The following is a 15,351-nucleotide window of genomic DNA, read 5'->3' as shown; positions in this document are numbered from 1 at the left end:
CCACCTTCTTTTGTTTGGTGCTCTTTCAGAGTACTGGATGTAACAGAAATAAATCTTGTCAGTGATGAGTCCTCATTGAGTGAAACAGCAGCCACAGTGCTATCATCATGACAAACTCTGCTCCTCCTTTTATAATATTGAACAATCTTGTACACTATAACAGCTGCTATGGATCCTAAAAAGCAAATGTTTAGCGCTAGAGAAATCCCGAATAGAATTTCGAACTCGTTTGTCATTACGAAACAATGTTGCTACAACAGTTTTTCCCCATAGTAGGTGTTAGTTTTAAATTTTTGTGTTGGAAGTTGTATTACATGCTGGAAGCAAGCAGATGAAGGGAACACCGTCTGAAGGTGGTAGGTCTATTGGAAAATCTCAACATTTACCATTACTTATTGGAAGGAACGTTCTGTTGTTGCTGGTGGTTGATGGCTTCCAACTTTTTGACCATCCTATGAAATATTGAGGGTGAATGGTAAGAGGAAAGACCGTAATCTTTCAAGAATGATTGAAATCCGTAAACGCTATGGCTGTATGAATATCTATATCGGTAGACTTTGTCATTGTTCTTGTCTGGCTTATAAAAAACATCCATTGCAGGTACAGATACGAGATTTTTCTGGTAACAAATGTTCGGAGTGATGGAACAATCTACCTCCACAAAATTAGCTTCTTCAAAGTAAGGTGCCATTTCTCTAATCTTCTTTTTCAAATGTTCACAATTGTTCTTGTAAGGAGCAGTAAAAGCAACAGCCACAGGTTTTTCCTGATTTAAGATCTCATCAAAATGTTCCATACTTTTTGCAACAATAACATTTCCTCTTGGCTTTGGATGGTCTGTTGTTGACGGAGACATGATGATGATGAGCAGTTTATAAAAATATTTTCATCACGAACCTGTGAGTTCATAAAACTTCCACAATGCAAACTCCTTCCAAGTGAGCCCTTGATGATGGTCGATCTTTTCCGATATGGCTTGAATGGTGCTAAAACTCCAGAAAGGTGTCTTTTGTTGTGTTTCTTCCGAATTAGCATGATGGGGAGGATGTGATTCGTTTGAATTCATTTTTTACGTTGAAAGGATGAACTCTATTATTTCCATAATTATGTATAATAATATATTTCTACTATGATTTATTATTATTCAAAATCGCTATTATGTAAACAATTTCATGAAATCGATATTTAATTTTTCACCGCCAAAAATTTACGAAAATTTTAAAAAAATATTAAAATTCGAGCGATGCAAAACATGTCATCGGAAGGGGAAGAAGCATCTTTTATTTCAAATAACAACAACCTAGATGAAAGTAACCTGGAAGGAGGAGAATACTCTTACATGGACTATGATCCATTGGAAGAAGCTGACCAAGCACAAGGAGAGGAGCGAGTGATGGAAGAGTTAGTAGACGATGCAGAGGACGATAAGTTTTCAGAGGATGAAATTGGAACTGGAGAGAAAACTGCCAATGAGGGAGAACTTAGCTCAGAAAATCAAGCATTAAATGATTCATTTGAGAATACATCAAGGAAGTTTCCATACAGAAATAGAGGACAGCGATGACGATGAAGAAACCAGAGAATATAAAACTCTACTAAAGAGGAAATCAAAGTATATTGAACGTTACACAGAAGAAATCAAACGAAGAGAAGTAATATATGCAAAGCATAGAAAAGCACAAAAAAGACTCTCAGAGATATTTAAGGTGACAAAATCCAGCGAACGATTTAACTCTACCACCGTTCCTTCATCAGAAATTGAAGAGCGCTATGCCAAGTACGTTGCCGAGCACAAAGAATTGAGAGATGAAATGGAGGAGCTTCGAAAAAAGAATGCATATCAATTGAATGAAATGAGGATTAGGCTGGAAGAACGAGAAACGAACGCTGAAGAGCTGCAAAACTCATTCCGAGAGTTTAAAAGAAGTATGGCTTTAAGTGCAGTAGACAGCCGAACTGGGAAAAAGATTCCAAAAACTTCAATCAACAAGTACATTGAAAAGGATGAACAAAAAGACGGGCATATAAGAGAAATTAGAACGACGTACATTGAACTGAAGAACAGCAAGGAAAGCTTAGAGAAGCTGATCAAAAGCAGAGAGGAGTTTTCTGAAGGTCTTCATTTAATGGACTATGAGCAACTTAAGATGGAGAATTCCACACTGATGGAAAAACTTCGAGAAAAGAGAGACAGCTTGAAAAAAGCCAGAGAAAAGCAAACAACTACTGTTCATATTTTGACACATGTGAAAGAAAAACTGCAGTATGTCCAAACAGAAAACTCAGACCTGCAAAGAAAGCTGGAAAAACTTAATGAAGAGATGACAGATCACAAAGACATGCTCACAAGAATCAAAAAAGATAGAGACGCTCTTAAAAAACAAAATTTAGATATGCGTGAGAAAGAACCACTCGTAGGAAACGATTCTCTTTTGTTGGACTTTCAGAGTCGAAAAGACGAGCTCGAACAGCTTAAAGAGCAAGTGGTAGATCTTAAAAACACGTACCACAAATTAATTTTGAAAACTAAAAGCTATAACAAGCAAGCTGAAGCGTTCGAGAGGAAAGTGGTACCTAAACCAACCATTACATTACCAGAATTGAACAAGCGCCTTTATTAATCAAGAACCAGCACATGAGAAGATCGCCTAAGGAAATGTTATGGGCCCATATGATCATTGATGACAAGGATGATGGAACACTGCTAACGGAGGAACCATGCGAAATTAATTCGTATTGGAGCTCCAATGGATATATTGCCACGGGTGTAACTTCACACACTTCTTGAACACTGCTGAGGATCTAAAAGGTTCCAGAGTTTTTACAAAGAGTTGCGTATTTCAGAAATTTACCTTTGAACATATTCAACATGTTAAATTACGACAATCTGGCAACATTTTTATTTGAGCTGGTTTTTCTCCATGAACAACTGACACTCTCGCAAGAACAGAGAAAAATCAGTATGTTTTGTTTTCCAAACAAATTGCTTCAAATTCGTTTGTGGGATGTTAGCAAGGAAGGTGAAGAAGGCAGTATGTCCTAGACTGCAAATAAAGCTCAAGTAATCTTGATCAATTAGAGAGTTGGATGGATTTGTCTTGAAAGAACCATAAAGGAATGATGAAATGTGGTGTGTGCAATCAGAAGGAAGTCGATCGAGAAGTGTCCACTTCTTTTTGGACAATCGGGTTTCATGCTCAGGTAATGTGGAAAAGTCAATACAATCCTTTGAGAAGTAGGGTATAAACTTTACAACATTCTCACATGACAGCATGTGCCTCAATAGCCCTTTCAGTCTCTCGACAAGCAACGAGTTATCATCAAATTTCCACATTTTTGAAATATAAATCATTTCCACAAGATCGTCCCAATCTCTAATCTCAATATTCTTCACATGATTCAACATTCTAAGAACATTTTGATACGATGAGATTTTGAAATATGGCACCAGCACGTGATAATTTCTCTCAAGAACGAATCCAGGAAGATGTATAGATAACATGAATTTGTATCCCTGAAGAGATCCATTTTGATGAAACAGTAAAATATCATACAGTTCTGGTAAGGTAGACTGATTTTCTTCAAAGAGCATTGAGTATTCGACCAACTCTGCTGGATTGCTGGTGTTGAAACGAAATTGTTCCGACTTTTTCAACTTCTTTAACTTGGATAATGCTTTCATAATGATCTTTGGTTTGTTTTTTGACTTTTCTTTGTCAGCAACCTCTATAACTTTGAGCTTGTGATACAATTTTCGAAAGGTAACAAGATCTATATAGCATCCATCGTACATTCTTCTTATAATCTCTGCCAATTCCTCGAAGGTTAATAAATTAAGGGATATGGATGCCACATTGGTATTTTCACTACTATTACAATTGTTCAATTTCTCTCGTTCTACCATTTTTGATAGCTCTGGACACCTTGTTTCTAGAATCGAGCCATGTACTGCAAATTGGAAACTTGCAAAATCTTTGGTCGATAGACACACCGTTTCTCCCCAATGCAAACAGGAAGATCCATATTGTGTATGAATGGATGATCGACACATTCTAAACGGTATCCATGAACCAGTGCTGCTGTAAGCTCGTTGTTCAATTCCTTGGTATCCAGTGAGAAGAAAGTTCCAAAACTCTTCCATGTTCGTTCGATCAAGAGCAGATGTTACACATACATTGAGTATAGAGTTGTTGAGTGAGGGTGAAGTAAGTCTAAACTTGTTAACTTGTTTGATGGAAAGTGGAAAGTTTCTAATATCTCTAAAGTAAGAGTCATAAATATTTACAAAATAGTCAATGATGGCACGAATGACATGAGCGGCAGTTCCGTTTGTAGTGCCGTAATAGGTGAATATTTCTGGATGATAAAGTTCTAACCGTAAAAAGGTATCTGTGGATGATTTAGCTTTCTGCATAAATGTATCGAACTTATTCAAAACCAATGTCAGACGTTTGAGTGGCGATTTGTGTTCTAAAAATTGAGTCTTGATCATTTCGCAAATCTTTCGAAACTGTGAAACGCATACGGTTAATCTATTTTCGCCATTTTCATCAATTAGTTCATAGTCGTTAAGGCCTATCACAAAAATTACATCAGTTTGCAGGTTAAAAACGTGATTGATCTTTTCAAGTTTGGAGATGTCCATACCAACAAAGGTTACTCCATGTACAGAATACACATTGCTGGATTCAATACCTTGCTGTAAATCGTGGTATCGAAGAATATCTTTTGATCTAGGAGTGAATTTTGCTCCAAATACAAAACTGGAATGGTTCATCCAATAATCGAGGTTAGTGAGAACTTGTAGAACATGATGTCTGTGGTTATAGCGCGTATACACGAGCTGAATAAGCTTGTCTTTCCAGAGTTTCTCGACGTACTCCAATGCTCGTGTCATATTACTTTGATTTAACCTAAACTATGTAAATCTGCCTTTTGAGACTCAAAATACTCTATCACTTCGCTCTTGATGTCGTTAAACTCTGTAGATGACAGGGGTATATTTTTTAAGGCTAATTTCAATTGTCTCATTTCATCAATCTTACTCCGTGGTTCTGGATTTGTTGCTGTGCTGATATGACTACTCTTGAGTTCTTTCGTAAACTTGTAGTTCAGTAAATATTCAGTAACTCTTTCCTGATTCTCAACCAAAAATTCTTCCTGTTCCAAAAAATAATTTGTTGCTCCCAATAAATTTACAAAGGATTTCAGAATAGATCCTCTTATTCGATCCCCAAGTGATGCCTTATCAATTATTGAATACTTTTTTCCATATAACTGTCGTAGATGACTTAGAAATGTAGTTTTACCTCCCCACTTTGACCCAACAACACCAAAAGTTCGATCGACCGTTGTACCTTCTGGTGTAGGTGTGCTACCGTGAACAATTTTCAACCTCTGTGAGGTCACGGACGATTCCAAAAATTGCTTGGGGCTTGAATCATCTGAACCACCAAACATTTTCTTTCGTTGCGGTAGTTCACTTCGGATGTGTAGATGCGTTGTTTCACTCTTGAAAAAAGGAACAATTGGTAAGTTGATAATGTTATTTCCAGCAATAGTTGATGATGATGTATTTGATGAAGTCTGATCACTAGCTTCTGACAACATTTGTAAATGTAATGATATTTGAAAGCAATTCCGTTTCAAATAATCAAACAAAAAATTATTTCCACACACGCGTTCAAACAGCAATGCGTTCGGCTGGTATTAATATGTTTGTTAGTATGACAGAAAACAACACTGTAGTTACTTTCTCCAGCAAAATGATGATGTTGTTGTTGAGAGCGGTAAGCAGTGCGATGAATGTGCGCGTGATGATCACAAAATATTGAAGAGTAAAAAGGCTTCTTCTTCTCGTTATTACTTGAAAGAATATCTCAATAATATTCTTTGATTGACTGATGATGATGATATTGTTGTTGTTCTCCACTCACTCTACGACGACCAAGACGTGTATTGAAACACACACAGCCAAGCCGACAATACCCTTGCAGGTTGATGACGTGATGAGAGAGAAGAATAAACGTTTTTTTTAACGATGGTTTCTAAAAAAGCCTTATAATCGCGACGTTTAAAGGAATTCAGGGCCTAACTTGTGGTCACAAATATCCTGTTATGGTTTTGCATTAACTTGGAGAGATGAACACTGCTAGCATGAATAATTTTCGAATAATTTTACCAATGAGCACTGTATCAACACTGTAAGAGGAGAACACTGTGTGTTATTTTAATAGGAATAAGAAATAGTCGACCAGCCACTCACTCTGAGACATTACAACAACTCCTTTTGATAAAATGGCAATGAAAAATCACGAAATACATTCCATTTTCAATTTCGAGAAAAGAAAGGGCTGGTGGTTTTTGGAAATGACTTCCGTTAAGTCCAAACGTTCCATACCGGACAGACAACATGTATTAACATGCAAAGGATGAAACCACAAATGACATTTCATGGCACGAGTTTCATGGTAAAAAATGGCAAAAGAAAGTAATAAGAACGGAAAGCCAAAGAATGAAGTGAAAGTGGTGGTTGTTGGTAGGTGTTTCCGTAACTTGGTGTGAGATGATGATGAAATTCATTGAGGGAATATCGAACAGGTGATGCTGCTGTGGGTAAAACTAGCCTTCTTTCAGTGTTGATGGGAGGATCCGTAGATCTGAACCATGTCGAACAGATGGAACCGTTTGATTCAATCATCAGCCCAGAGAATGTTAAGGGAATTAAGGCATTGGAAGGCAAAAAACTTCCTGACCATCTTCACATCCGATATTACGATACAAGAGGACGAAGAGATGAGGACAATTTTAGATGGTTGTATTATCCTCAGACCAATTTGTTCGTGATTTGTTGTTCTCTCTCATCAAAAGAAAGCATTGAAAACGTAGAAAATAGATGGTTTGAAGTCATTCGATACAAGTACAAGATGATACCGTTTGCATCGTTCATTGTTGTTGGTTTAAAGTGTGATGATCCCAATGCAGAAAAGGATGCCCGAAAAGTTTTCAAAACTGTGACTTACTCTCCAGGATTCGGAGGCTATGTACAATGTAGCAGTCTTACACAACAAGGAATCATGGAATTGAAAGAACTCATCATTCAGGTGGGTGTAGAAAATCTGTTGGAACGAAACAAAAAAGAAGGATGTTGTTTGATGCAATAATAGATTATTCGTCTTCGTTTATTTCTTTCATGATTTCCTCCATCTTGGACATCTCATTTCTTAATATTTGAACATCATTTTTCAAAGACAACAACTTGTTCGTTTCCTTTGTCAACTTGTCTTTGGCGATCTCAACCTCGGAACGCAATTGTTTAAGTATAGCATCAATTTTTGTTTTTCTTGATGCGAGATAGGGTATCTCCTTGAGTGATTCAACCTCGTTCTCATTAAGCGTGTCATTGGCAGTGAGCGTTCCGTTCAATAACTGCATATATTCCTCCGAAAGATCGACTAGTAATGTTTAACCTGATTTTGTGCACAAACACATAAAATCTTACCTGAAGTCTCCGTTGCAATAATTCGGAAATACCTGACAGCCTTTCCGTCATCACCAGCCATAGCATTGAAAACCATCAACTGATAGATCCCCAATATACAGCATAGGAGAGCGAAGGCCAGAGCAGCCTCCCGTGTTACCATTTTTAATAAATTGATATCTCGAGTTCGAATCACAAAAAAATACTGTAGTTGTGTGGCTGACAACCCTTATTGAAAACACTCTCTCAACTCTCCAAATTACTGGATGCCTTTCAACAACACGATACGTTCAATCGATCCAAAAAACACTCTCAACCACACGCTTAAATCTACAATCGGGACAAGCCCTTTAAGCAACAATGAATTAGATGAGAACGCTGATCCGAACCTGATCCACTACGCAACATTTTCCGCTCCTATTATTGACTTCTCTTTTAAAGATATTAATCTCCCTTCTGGTACGTTTTTCGATTATTTTTTCATGGAACTCGTCTAACTAGTACAAGATCTGAAAACATCAGTACCTAGGGTAGGAGAAAAACGAGTTAGAGTCTCAAAGACGGCAGAAAAGCAAAAAGAGGATGAAAGGAAAGGGAATAGAAGTTTTGAACAGGAGCGTTTCAAGCCAACAATGTTTGGAAGCTCAGAAATGATTTCTAACAAACATCATGATGAATCAAACAGCAAGCAAGAGGAACCCAAAGAAATTATCAAATATCTTGGGAGAGGAGTTAAATTGTGTAACAACAACATATCTGACCTGCATGGCTTATTTGATGCACTAACAACAATTTTGGAAACGCCCCAAGAGTTACAGTGGATTGATCTTTCATATAATAATATCTCCTCTTTGGAAGGATTAGAGACACTTCCTGAAACTTTGACCTCTCTGTACCTTCATGCAAATCAAATTACGTCGCTTAACGAAATTGCAGTACTTCAAAAATTTAAGAATCTGAAATATTTAACCCTTTTTGGGAACCCTATCGAAGAAATTCGAAATTACCGATACTGTATCTTATCAATTTTTCCCTCGCTTAAATCATTCGACAGAGTAACTGTGACAGAAAGGGACAGACAAACAGCAGAAACATATAGGAACTTCTTTTGGCCAAAAGTATCTAAAAGAAAGCAACAGGCCAACAAGTAAACACTAATAAAAATTAAAGAAATAATATTTATGATTTAGAAAATTTGTGAGATAGTGATTCACTTTAAATCAGCTTCACACAATCTACGTGTAGTCTGTTGCAATTTCTGCGTTCGAGTTACTGATTGACTGAATATTGTGTTGAACATTCTGTACGTTGCCGACTCGTTTTGTACTAGAGTTCTTATAGCCCAAACCTCCATGAGTAGAATCGAAACCTTCTCCTAATCCATACAAAACACCTATATATTTCTTATCGTTCATGTTATTCTCAAAGAAAACTTTCATCATTTTGAAAAAGGTCGCGCTTGTTAATAAGCTGTCAGAACCTGCCTGGTGGGCTGGCCCTATTCTCCTTATTCCCAAATCCTCAGCCAACTGATTTAAGCCTCCTTTTAGAGTATCACAGCTCCTCATCAGATACTTGATGTCATAGAGACAAGGGAAAAATGTATGTAATAGTTCAAAGAACTCTGATTCCGCTTCAGGAAGGACCTCATTAGTTAAGAGCTTTATCAGATATCCAAAGTCATAGGCGCTGTGAAAAGAGATCCATTTCACCTCATCGGAAAGTACAATACCAGATGAAATTAGTTTTTCTCCAAACGTTTCAACATCAATTCCTTCTTTTTCATGATTTGAAAATTTTATACCACTGTCAGCTAAAAGGTCAATCGAATCTTGAGCATACATGTCTTCCTTCAAATTAAACTTGAAATTAAATTGCCAAACACATTGCCCATCCTCAGGTATATTTCCTTCAGTGTCGGTAAAGGTCAATCCAATCTGAATCACTTTCAACAAGTTCACATTACATTTCAGAGTTTGGTAGTGATATTCTGATGGTGTACGGAAATTACCAGTTGGTTTTGCCACAACACCAGGAAACTCGGTGTCCTGTCAAACATTTTAGTAGAATAAGAGGATGATGGACATGTTGTTGGTATCGGCAATAAATGGTAAAATCCTCTCCAAAACCATCAAGTGTACATACCATTGCGATGCAGGGATACTTTTCGACAAGGTTAATAATCTTTAGCATTTCCCTGTCCAAATTATGTTTCCAAACATCAATGATTTTGACTTTTGAATCTGGATCGTTTATCGGCGTGCTTTTATCGCTAAGTTCTACTAGATTATACCGTACCATACTGCTTTTATCATAAATACGATGAAAATACAATTGCTAGCGATTTTTGGTATTTGATGATGATCGAGATTTCTCAATTCCTGTTGTAGCGTAATTGCTGTTGTTGTATTACAAATACTAATTAAATATAATTTAGAACTGAATCAGTATGATGATGATGTTGTTGTTGTGCTGTAAGGACAACCCGCTTCCAAACGCAACACAATAAATTGGCTCCCAATACACCTGCAATACAATATTTTTTTCAAATTATTATTTTGTGATGATGAAATTGTTGGATGTATTGCCAGACACACCCATCATCGACAGCCGTTTGTTTTCTATGGTTGTTCAGCCAATTACTTTTTACTGTGTTCTTGAATCGAGTCAACGATCATTGGCGCTCGTGCTTTCTTCGTGATCATAAAAACCAAGTCAAAAAAATTTTGCCGAACACTCGAGTTACAACCACACGAGAGCACTTTTCAGCTGAAAATTCATCATCATCACTTGGTGTTTTTGAAAGTTACACACAAGGTTGAATCCGTTGAGCTGAACTGTTGTTTTTAATTTTAATATTATTATTTCATTACTGGTATTACCCATGAGCGGATACGGATATGATCATCAAAACACATCTGAAGTGAAAAAAACGGACAAGGAAGAGAAGATATTATCACAATACAAGAGCCTAAACAGCCTATCCGATCGATACTTTTTTGGATTAAGGTTTGTGTTTAAAGAGATGTTGTTCTCATCACGGTGATTAATTTGATCATTTCATTATTAATTTTTCCATTCTTGTAAATTATATAGAGACCTGTTGGAGACTGGGAAGAGGAAGTTATGGGAACCCTATTTCCGAAAAGCCTTTGAAACATTTACACAACTGTGGAAGTTTCAATTAGAACATCGTGCAGTGTTAGAGAAGAATGGTTTGAAACGTTATGAAATAGGATTCATTGCTTCTCGGATTGGTCAACTCTACTATTTATACTAGTAAGTATTTAATTTTCAAGTATTATTTGACGAATTATATATCACGAAATAGTCTTAGAACGGGTGACATGAGATGCTTGCATGAATCATTTCGATTTTATGAAGGTATGTGGCTAATTTTGGTTCATTAATATAATAGTAATTACTGCTGATAAAATCTATGCATGAAGCAATTCATACGAGGGCTTATTTTAAAAACATGGACTTGGAGGAAGTATTAGTTAATTCTATGTTGAGATACTATGCTCGATTTATTGTTGTGTGCTTATTTCTAAACAAGAGGCAACTCATTAATGACATTTTACCAGAGTTTAGCGATAGTATTAACTTATATTTAACAAATTTCAACATAGCAGACAAAGGAGAGCAGTGGTCTCTCGTTTTGGAAGAACTTGAAAATTTTTTGAAGGCAGAAACTAAGGTCACTATTGACCAATCAATGGATCTCATTCAATACAGATCAAATTCTACACCCGTACTAAAATCCAAGCACAAAAAATCCCAATCTATTCAAAAATCAAATAATGGAATACCAAATTATTTATACGAAGCCCAATCGAAAAGTGGAAACACTACACCCTCATCCGAAGATTCTAGCTCCCCTTCAGATAATTCAATAGAAGACACAATTTTTTCTCAGCCTCAATACAACGCAATCAAACTAACGGATGCAATTCTGGTTACAAGCAGAAAAGTTACTGTCAAGTTTAGTGAATTATCTCTTGACGTGTTGAGAATCATGCAGTCTTTGGAGAAAAATTCTGTGAGTGAGAAACAGTCTGCAATTCGCAAGCAAATGTTATACCGACCATCATGCTCTGACCTTTTAGTACATTTAGCCAATACCTTAGATTCCGAACTTACCTCAGATTTACCATCCACAACTAATGCAACATTTTTATATATTTCTGCTGATTCGTCAAGATTTGGTATCATTCTTGATAACAAACGTAGAGGTACTACTTATTTTAGTGAGAACGATGAAGCTGACACCAATCTCTTGGACTCAAATTGTTTCACCATTCAAGATATCATTCCATTCACTAGAAAACCACTATTCATGATTTTTGAAAGCGAAAATACTGCTTCCTTAATTGTAAGTATATTTGTACATGTGCAGCTGAATGTAAAATCGAAACGCACCAAATCTTGCCATAGCCTCAGGACCAAGTCGTACACTCCTACTTTGTGTCATTATTTTCTCCCAAAATATATATTTCTCAGATACAGGATTCTTCTACAACTGGATCATTTTTCACTTATTTCCTCACGTCTCCCATTCTAGCATTCTCTTTTTTAGCAGGAGTTAAGAATTTGGAAGGGCGCACATTTAGAGATTGTGAATTATTTATTCAGAACAGTTTTAATGAGCTCTACAAGCTTCTTTCACAAGATGAACATTTGGACGTATCTATGAAAGTGTTCTTGGAAAACGAGAATACAAGATCATACATTCTCAGATTTATGTTATGTCATGTGACGATGAGATTGTTTATCGAAAAGAATCTATTGCTCGAGTTTGATGAGAATTCTGAACAAAAGAAAGATTATTTGCCCTCTTCCTGTCCTCCTATTAATTGTTTGAACTCGGAAACATCTTCTGAAACCACATTACTTATTAAGATTATCTCTCAGCTTGTGGAAAAACTTGTAATTGACGATTCGTTATTCTTTAAATAAAGCATGTTTTTCCTTAGCTATCAAGTTGAATTTATTGAATTAATGGTTACTGGTTTCTGTGTGGAGTTGGATTTACAGTTTGCTGTACCTGTGATGGTGATCCATGACTTTCGTAATACCATCCATAATGCTAACTTTTGGATGATAATCAAGATCTCTCTTTGCATTCGTGATATCAAAAGTACTTGTTCTACCAATCGTTGTCACAGTGTAACGCGTCAATGGTGGATCTTGTTGGTACCACCCAAAAAATCCATAAACACACTCAAACAGATATCCCAAAAAATAGACCAATTTGAAATTCAGTTTCTTGGGCACAAAAGTGTTGGGTGATGTCTTCTTTTCAAAATTCATGTCAATATTTAAATACTTTTCTGCAACAAATTTACACAATTCAAGCAAATCCAAAGGCTCGCCATTTGTAATGTTGTAAACCTTTCCAATACACTTGTCACTCCTTTCTGCAGACAGCAATGCATCAATAACATTATCAATAAACGTTAAATCCACAAAAATTTTCTCATTCTTTTCACATAAATTTACAAATCTTCTCTGTTGAAGAACTTCAGTAATTCTTGGTAGAATTGCAGTATCATGAATCCCTATGACTGCTCTAGGCCGAATGACTACCACTGGAACTCCAAATTGTCTAAAAGCATTCAATACCTCCTTCTCAGCAATAAATTTAGATTTAGCATAATCATTTAAAATATTTTCAAATTTCACATTCTTTTCATCGTCATCCTCACTCACTAACCCTCTCGAATGCACAATTCAAAAACTCATTCTAACCTACCATTCACTCGATGATTTTTAGATGTGTAAATAGAAGGAGTTCCTACATAAATAAATCTCTTCAATTTTTTCTTCGTTTCATCGCTGTACAATTTCAAACAAGCATGGATCAAATGACGAGTTCCCTCCACATTGATTTTGTAAATATCCTTTGGATTGGCCCAAGCAGTACTCAAAGCAGCACAATGATAAATCACATCAATATTCTTATTGAGAATTAAATCTTGTACAATTTCAGGTTGTTGAACGAGATCACATTGGATAAATTTCAATTGAGGTGAGTTGCAATGTTGTTCAGATGATGGATGATTCCGAGAGAGTAGTATGGATTGTTCCAATTCTAAACCAATCTTTTCATTTCGACCCAAAGCATAAATTTTGGAATTGGGATGAGAATGATTCAAAAGTCTCTCACAAAGAGCTCTTCCGATGTGTCCTGTGGCTCCAGTAACGAGAAACACTTGTTGTTGTTCCGTTTGTGTTGTTGTTCCGTTTGGTGTGATGCACAAATGATGGGTTGATCCATCTCTTCTTTGTGTATTGGATAATGGCCTACCGGTAATATTATGAGTTGGGAGATGGTTTGGTTTTGATATTTTTCTGTTGGATGGATGCATCTCTCATCTTTTTAAAATTGATGATGGTCATCAACAGATGAGTTGTGTAGAACCTGTTTCTTGATTTCTTGAATCAAACAAAATTTGATGAGGATCCTATTCTAAGATGTCATTATGTGTGTTCATCATGATGTAGTAGGTGGGCACATGCAGTTCAACAAATTCATGTAATTACCAAAACCAATCAACGGAAGGCAGTGTTTAGCTTTCGCTGCGAGGATTGGTTTGAAAAAAATTCACTCTCGCTGAATTTCAAAAAGTGTTGAAACATTTTCCTTCTCGGCTCGTCGGAAGAAGATTTTCTCTCATCATTCCTCATCATCATCATCAACAGTTTCATTATTGTTTTCATCAACAAGACAACATTAAAAACATGAACGCATTCAAAGAAGGTTGGTTCTCTGAACTCTCAGAAGAAATGTGGCCTGGTGAAGCTGCCAGTTTGAAGGTCAAACAAGTATTGCATCATGAAAAGTCTCAATTCCAAGATATTTTGGTGTTCGACAGTGAGACTTATGGAAGAGTTTTGGTTTTGGACGGAGTCATTCAATGTACAGAACGTGATGAATTCAGTTATCAAGAAATGATGGCTCATCTTCCATTGGTTGCTTTGAATCACGAACCAAAGAAGGTCTGCGTCATTGGAGGAGGAGATGGTGGTGTTGTTCGTGAAATTCTCAAGCATCCATCCATTGAAGAGATTCACTTGTGCGAAATTGATGAAGGAGTCATCAATGCTTCCAAGAAATTCCTTCCTCACATGAATATGGCTTTCAACAGTGAAAAGTTGAAGGTACACACCTATGATGGTGCTGTTTTCTTGAAGAATCATAAGAATTGCTTTGATGTTGTGATTGTGGATAGTTCGGATCCAGTTGGTCCAGCTGAATCTTTGTTCGGACCTGAATTCTACAAGACTTGCAAAGAAGCCTTGAACGAAAAGGGAATTTTGTGCACTCAAGCCGAGTCTATTTGGCTTCACTTGGATATCATTTCCAAGATGAAGGACTTTATTGTGGATATCTTCCCAAAGGTTTCCTACGCTTATACATCAATTCCTACCTATCCATCTGGTGTGATTGGATTCTTCTTGTGTTCCAAGGATTCTGAAAATGATTGCAAGGAACCAAAGAGAATGGATTGGTGCCAGAGTGCTGCTGATTCCTTGAAGTACTACACTCCTCAAATTCATAAGGCTAGTTTTGTGTTGCCTGCTTTTGCTGCTAAGAAGTTGAATGTTTAATTGTGTGCTCAATAAAGATGTCTACTTCATATTTCTCAAAATTTGACGTTGTTCAATTGAATGAGAACCCAGAGCACAATGAAAAGTCAATTCCAAGACTGGAGAATAATGTCAAAAAAGGCTACAGCACTGCAGGTTCCCAAGTTGTCTCCAACCTCAGTACTGATGCAGCTCGACGATGCTTAACTTCTCAAATCGGACGGGATGAGGTGCATTCATCGTGATATGGCCGTAGCCATTCATTTACCCAATTTCAA

At 36.6% G+C, this 15,351-nt stretch overlaps 11 protein-coding genes across 11 annotated transcripts, besides 1 other annotated feature; 5 read left to right on the top strand and 6 right to left on the bottom strand.

Moving 5' to 3' along the window:
• Positions 1 to 388: 388 nt before the first annotated feature.
• Positions 389 to 1,066, bottom strand: C9374_006106 (uncharacterized protein; the record flags this gene model as incomplete). The annotated part of the gene is made up of 2 exons (XM_044695930.1): positions 389 to 837; positions 898 to 1,066. The coding sequence occupies 2 exons, from the start codon at positions 1,064 to 1,066 to the stop codon at positions 389 to 391; spliced, it is 618 nt and encodes a 205-aa protein (XP_044547401.1).
• A 439-nt stretch (positions 1,067 to 1,505) lies between these two features.
• On the top strand, positions 1,506 to 2,621 carry C9374_006105 (uncharacterized protein; the record flags this gene model as incomplete). The annotated part of the gene is made up of 1 exon (XM_044695929.1): positions 1,506 to 2,621. The coding sequence occupies one exon, from the start codon at positions 1,506 to 1,508 to the stop codon at positions 2,619 to 2,621; it is 1,116 nt and encodes a 371-aa protein (XP_044547400.1).
• Positions 2,622 to 2,899: 278 nt separating this feature from the next.
• C9374_006104 (uncharacterized protein) lies at positions 2,900 to 4,777 on the bottom strand (the record flags this gene model as incomplete). Its single annotated transcript, XM_044695928.1, has 1 exon — positions 2,900 to 4,777. One exon carries the CDS (start codon positions 4,775 to 4,777, stop codon positions 2,900 to 2,902), a length of 1,878 nt encoding a protein of 625 aa, XP_044547399.1.
• Positions 4,778 to 4,908: 131 nt separating this feature from the next.
• Positions 4,909 to 5,610, bottom strand: C9374_006103 (uncharacterized protein; the record flags this gene model as incomplete). The annotated part of the gene is made up of 1 exon (XM_044695927.1): positions 4,909 to 5,610. The coding sequence occupies one exon, from the start codon at positions 5,608 to 5,610 to the stop codon at positions 4,909 to 4,911; it is 702 nt and encodes a 233-aa protein (XP_044547398.1).
• Positions 5,611 to 6,477: 867 nt separating this feature from the next.
• C9374_006102 (uncharacterized protein) lies at positions 6,478 to 7,163 on the top strand (the record flags this gene model as incomplete). The annotated part of the gene is made up of 2 exons (XM_044695926.1): positions 6,478 to 6,538; positions 6,601 to 7,163. 2 exons carry the CDS (start codon positions 6,478 to 6,480, stop codon positions 7,161 to 7,163), a joined length of 624 nt encoding a protein of 207 aa, XP_044547397.1.
• A 4-nt stretch (positions 7,164 to 7,167) lies between these two features.
• C9374_006101 (uncharacterized protein) lies at positions 7,168 to 7,643 on the bottom strand (the record flags this gene model as incomplete). The annotated part of the gene is made up of 2 exons (XM_044695925.1): positions 7,168 to 7,454; positions 7,502 to 7,643. The coding sequence occupies 2 exons, from the start codon at positions 7,641 to 7,643 to the stop codon at positions 7,168 to 7,170; spliced, it is 429 nt and encodes a 142-aa protein (XP_044547396.1).
• A 103-nt stretch (positions 7,644 to 7,746) lies between these two features.
• On the top strand, positions 7,747 to 8,631 carry C9374_006100 (uncharacterized protein; the record flags this gene model as incomplete). The annotated part of the gene is made up of 2 exons (XM_044695924.1): positions 7,747 to 7,939; positions 7,982 to 8,631. 2 exons carry the CDS (start codon positions 7,747 to 7,749, stop codon positions 8,629 to 8,631), a joined length of 843 nt encoding a protein of 280 aa, XP_044547395.1.
• Positions 8,632 to 8,715: 84 nt separating this feature from the next.
• C9374_006099 (uncharacterized protein) lies at positions 8,716 to 9,781 on the bottom strand (the record flags this gene model as incomplete). Its single annotated transcript, XM_044695921.1, has 2 exons — positions 8,716 to 9,528; positions 9,626 to 9,781. 2 exons carry the CDS (start codon positions 9,779 to 9,781, stop codon positions 8,716 to 8,718), a joined length of 969 nt encoding a protein of 322 aa, XP_044547394.1.
• Positions 9,782 to 10,364: 583 nt separating this feature from the next.
• Positions 10,365 to 12,439, top strand: C9374_006098 (uncharacterized protein; the record flags this gene model as incomplete). Its single annotated transcript, XM_044695920.1, has 5 exons — positions 10,365 to 10,489; positions 10,577 to 10,759; positions 10,812 to 10,864; positions 10,930 to 11,855; positions 11,918 to 12,439. 5 exons carry the CDS (start codon positions 10,365 to 10,367, stop codon positions 12,437 to 12,439), a joined length of 1,809 nt encoding a protein of 602 aa, XP_044547393.1.
• Positions 12,440 to 12,511: 72 nt separating this feature from the next.
• C9374_006097 (uncharacterized protein) lies at positions 12,512 to 13,851 on the bottom strand (the record flags this gene model as incomplete). The annotated part of the gene is made up of 2 exons (XM_044695919.1): positions 12,512 to 13,191; positions 13,236 to 13,851. 2 exons carry the CDS (start codon positions 13,849 to 13,851, stop codon positions 12,512 to 12,514), a joined length of 1,296 nt encoding a protein of 431 aa, XP_044547392.1.
• Positions 13,852 to 14,224: 373 nt separating this feature from the next.
• Positions 14,225 to 15,094, top strand: C9374_006096 (uncharacterized protein; the record flags this gene model as incomplete). The annotated part of the gene is made up of 1 exon (XM_044695918.1): positions 14,225 to 15,094. The coding sequence occupies one exon, from the start codon at positions 14,225 to 14,227 to the stop codon at positions 15,092 to 15,094; it is 870 nt and encodes a 289-aa protein (XP_044547391.1).
• Positions 15,095 to 15,111: 17 nt separating this feature from the next.
• Positions 15,112 to 15,303: a sequence feature (Protein overlapping with rRNA (C9374_006095, KAG2381711.1) was converted to a misc_feature.).
• Positions 15,304 to 15,351: the final 48 nt, after the last annotated feature.

The sequence above is a fragment of the Naegleria lovaniensis genome (genome assembly GCF_003324165.1).
Source record: "Naegleria lovaniensis strain ATCC 30569 chromosome Unknown tig026, whole genome shotgun sequence".
Lineage (NCBI taxonomy): Eukaryota > Heterolobosea > Eutetramitea > Acrasida > Naegleriidae > Naegleria > Naegleria lovaniensis.
The sequence above is the reverse complement of the archived record's forward strand: the minus strand, read 5'-3'. Positions and strand labels throughout refer to the sequence as shown.